Here is a 2,228-nt window from a genome sequence, read left to right as displayed (position 1 = left end):
TAATTTAAATGATCAACATTAAATATATAATTTTATGCTTGAAACAAATTGTAAATATGTATATTACTGTCCCTCAATTCTATGTCCATTTGATAAACATGGTGTAATTGGAATCTTCGATTTCTTCGGTCGTAACTTCAACCAAAAATCTCCATCCGGCCACAACGCTAGAGTTTTCTTTCTCAACGTCAATGGAATTCTAGTTTTGACGTCGAGTTCAATATCACAATGCCATAGTAAATAGAACAGCATGATTTTTATTTCCATTAGAGCGAATCTGTTACCTATGCAGATTCTGGGTCCAATACCAAATGGCATATAGACCGAGTTGTCTACATCACCATTAATGAATCTGTCTGGATCGAACTTATCTGGATGCGGATAGTACTTTGAATCGCGATGCAGAGCGAAAACTGGGAACCATATGCGATCTCCAGGCTTTACCACGATTGGTTTGCCATCCGGAGTCGCTGGTGGTAATTCAGTCTCTTTGACACATTTTCTTTCAAGGAAATGTGCTATTGAATACAGTCTCAGAGTTTCATTTATCACGGCGTCTAAATACTTCATGCGATTAATAGCCTCGTAGGTAGGTTCACCATTAGTCTGTTTGAGAACATCGTCGATTTCTTTTTTCAATCTTTCTTGAACATCAGGATTGATACCGATTTCGCGCGTTATGAAACACATAGCTGTTGATATGGTGTCGAATCCACCGAGAAAGAAAACGAATGCTTGGGCGGTCATTTCATTGATATCGAACTCAGGTCCATTATCATTGTTTCTATTCTCCATCATCAATTGAATCATGTCTGGGCGAACAATTCTCTGTTCATCTCTGGCTTTCACTGTTGTGGCAACGACATTTTTGAAAAAATTCTCTACCTTTGGACCAAACATTCTTAGCTTAAAAAGTTTCGCAAGTTGCGGGAAGTTGAGATGCATTTGAAACTTGAAAGCCATCCACGGTTTATTAAAATTTAATGCCTCCTTGCCAAGAAAGAAGAATTCGTTGTTTGGATTTTTAAAAGAATCTACCTCGATTCCGAAGGCGCACGTAGCTATTGTGTCATTAGTGTATCTGGAAAGCAAGTCCTTCATATCATACGTTTTGACTGCTTCTCCGGACTGCGTTATCACAAAATTGGTTAAGTTCTCGGCACATTGGCACATAAGTCCAAACATCATCTTCATCTTGCTGGATGTGAAACTGGGACTAAGTAATTTTCGCATTTCGCGCCAGTGATCTCCTTGCAGATTAAACAGATTTTTGCCAGCTATTGGATCAAGAATTTCGTTGACAAAGCCTTGGTGGTCGCAAAAATTATCAAACTGTTTTATAGCGATCGTGGAAATCAAATCTGGATCACGAATAACGAAGATTGGCGTTAAAAAATCGTAGAGACCGAAGAACTTTGCATCCGGAAAGAGATTATACATTTTTTGTAGAAGCTCCATATGAGATATATGTCGAAAAGCAAAAGGCGTCATGTTACCCAACAATGGAATCGGTCGCAGATGAGGAATGTTCAGTTGCTCAAAGTAAGATGATTTAAATTTATTCAGAACAAAATAATATAAACAAATAATCACTGTTAAAATAGTCAAAAGCAAAGTAGAAGACTCCATCGTGACGAAGATTTCCAAATTAGTTGCAAGAAAAAAATGTTTTTTATTATTAGGTTTTCTGATTGTTGTCAACAGAAAGTTTTTATTTCAGATTAATGAAATGATGTTCACATTTAATTGTTAAAGTAGCGTCGATATCACAGCAAATGAAGAAGCACAAAATTACTAATTACATTATTTTAATAATTTTGTCAATTGTTAGAAATATTATCTAACTGAAAATAGAAACGGTTAGCTCGTATTTATCATGTATTTATTGCGATGTGATACATGCACCATGAGCAAAATTTTACTGATTGCTGCACGCCACGATAAGATTAATAACGTTGAAAATGCGCAGATATAGAATTACAAAGTCAATTTATCTATCTCCTTGAGATGATAGTGCACTTTATCTTCATAAACATGTTTACATCAATATATAATAATGTCACTTCTTTTAATAAATTGGATTGGAGCTTGAATGGCATTTTCCATTGATAATGTTTTTTTAATAAGTCAACCATGTAAGAGATGCATCAATTATGTTCAAAGTTAGAAGTTGGAATAATATTTTTGTATGTATTTTAAATATATATATTTATATAAAATAAATGACT

General features: G+C 34.8%; 2 protein-coding genes across 2 annotated transcripts in view; both read right to left on the bottom strand.

Moving 5' to 3' along the window:
• LOC105619175 (dynein heavy chain 1, axonemal-like) overlaps positions 1-2,228 on the bottom strand; it is a 166,845-nt gene that overhangs the window by 75,334 nt on the left and 89,283 nt on the right. The window lies entirely within an intron of this gene.
• Positions 64-1,629, bottom strand: LOC105619012 (cytochrome P450 9e2-like). Its single transcript, XM_012200540.1, has one exon. The coding sequence runs from the start codon at positions 1,627-1,629 to the stop codon at positions 64-66; it is 1,566 nt and encodes a 521-aa protein (XP_012055930.1).

The sequence above is a fragment of the Atta cephalotes genome (genome assembly GCF_000143395.1).
Source record: "Atta cephalotes unplaced genomic scaffold scaffold00019, whole genome shotgun sequence".
NCBI lineage: Eukaryota > Metazoa > Arthropoda > Insecta > Hymenoptera > Formicidae > Atta > Atta cephalotes.
The sequence above is the reverse complement of the archived record's forward strand: the minus strand, read 5'-3'. Positions and strand labels throughout refer to the sequence as shown.

Coding starts and splice junctions, on each gene's coding strand:
- LOC105619012 (XM_012200540.1), bottom strand. CDS start 1,629: ATGGAGTCTTCTACTTTGCTTTTGACTATTTTAACAGTGATTATTTGT.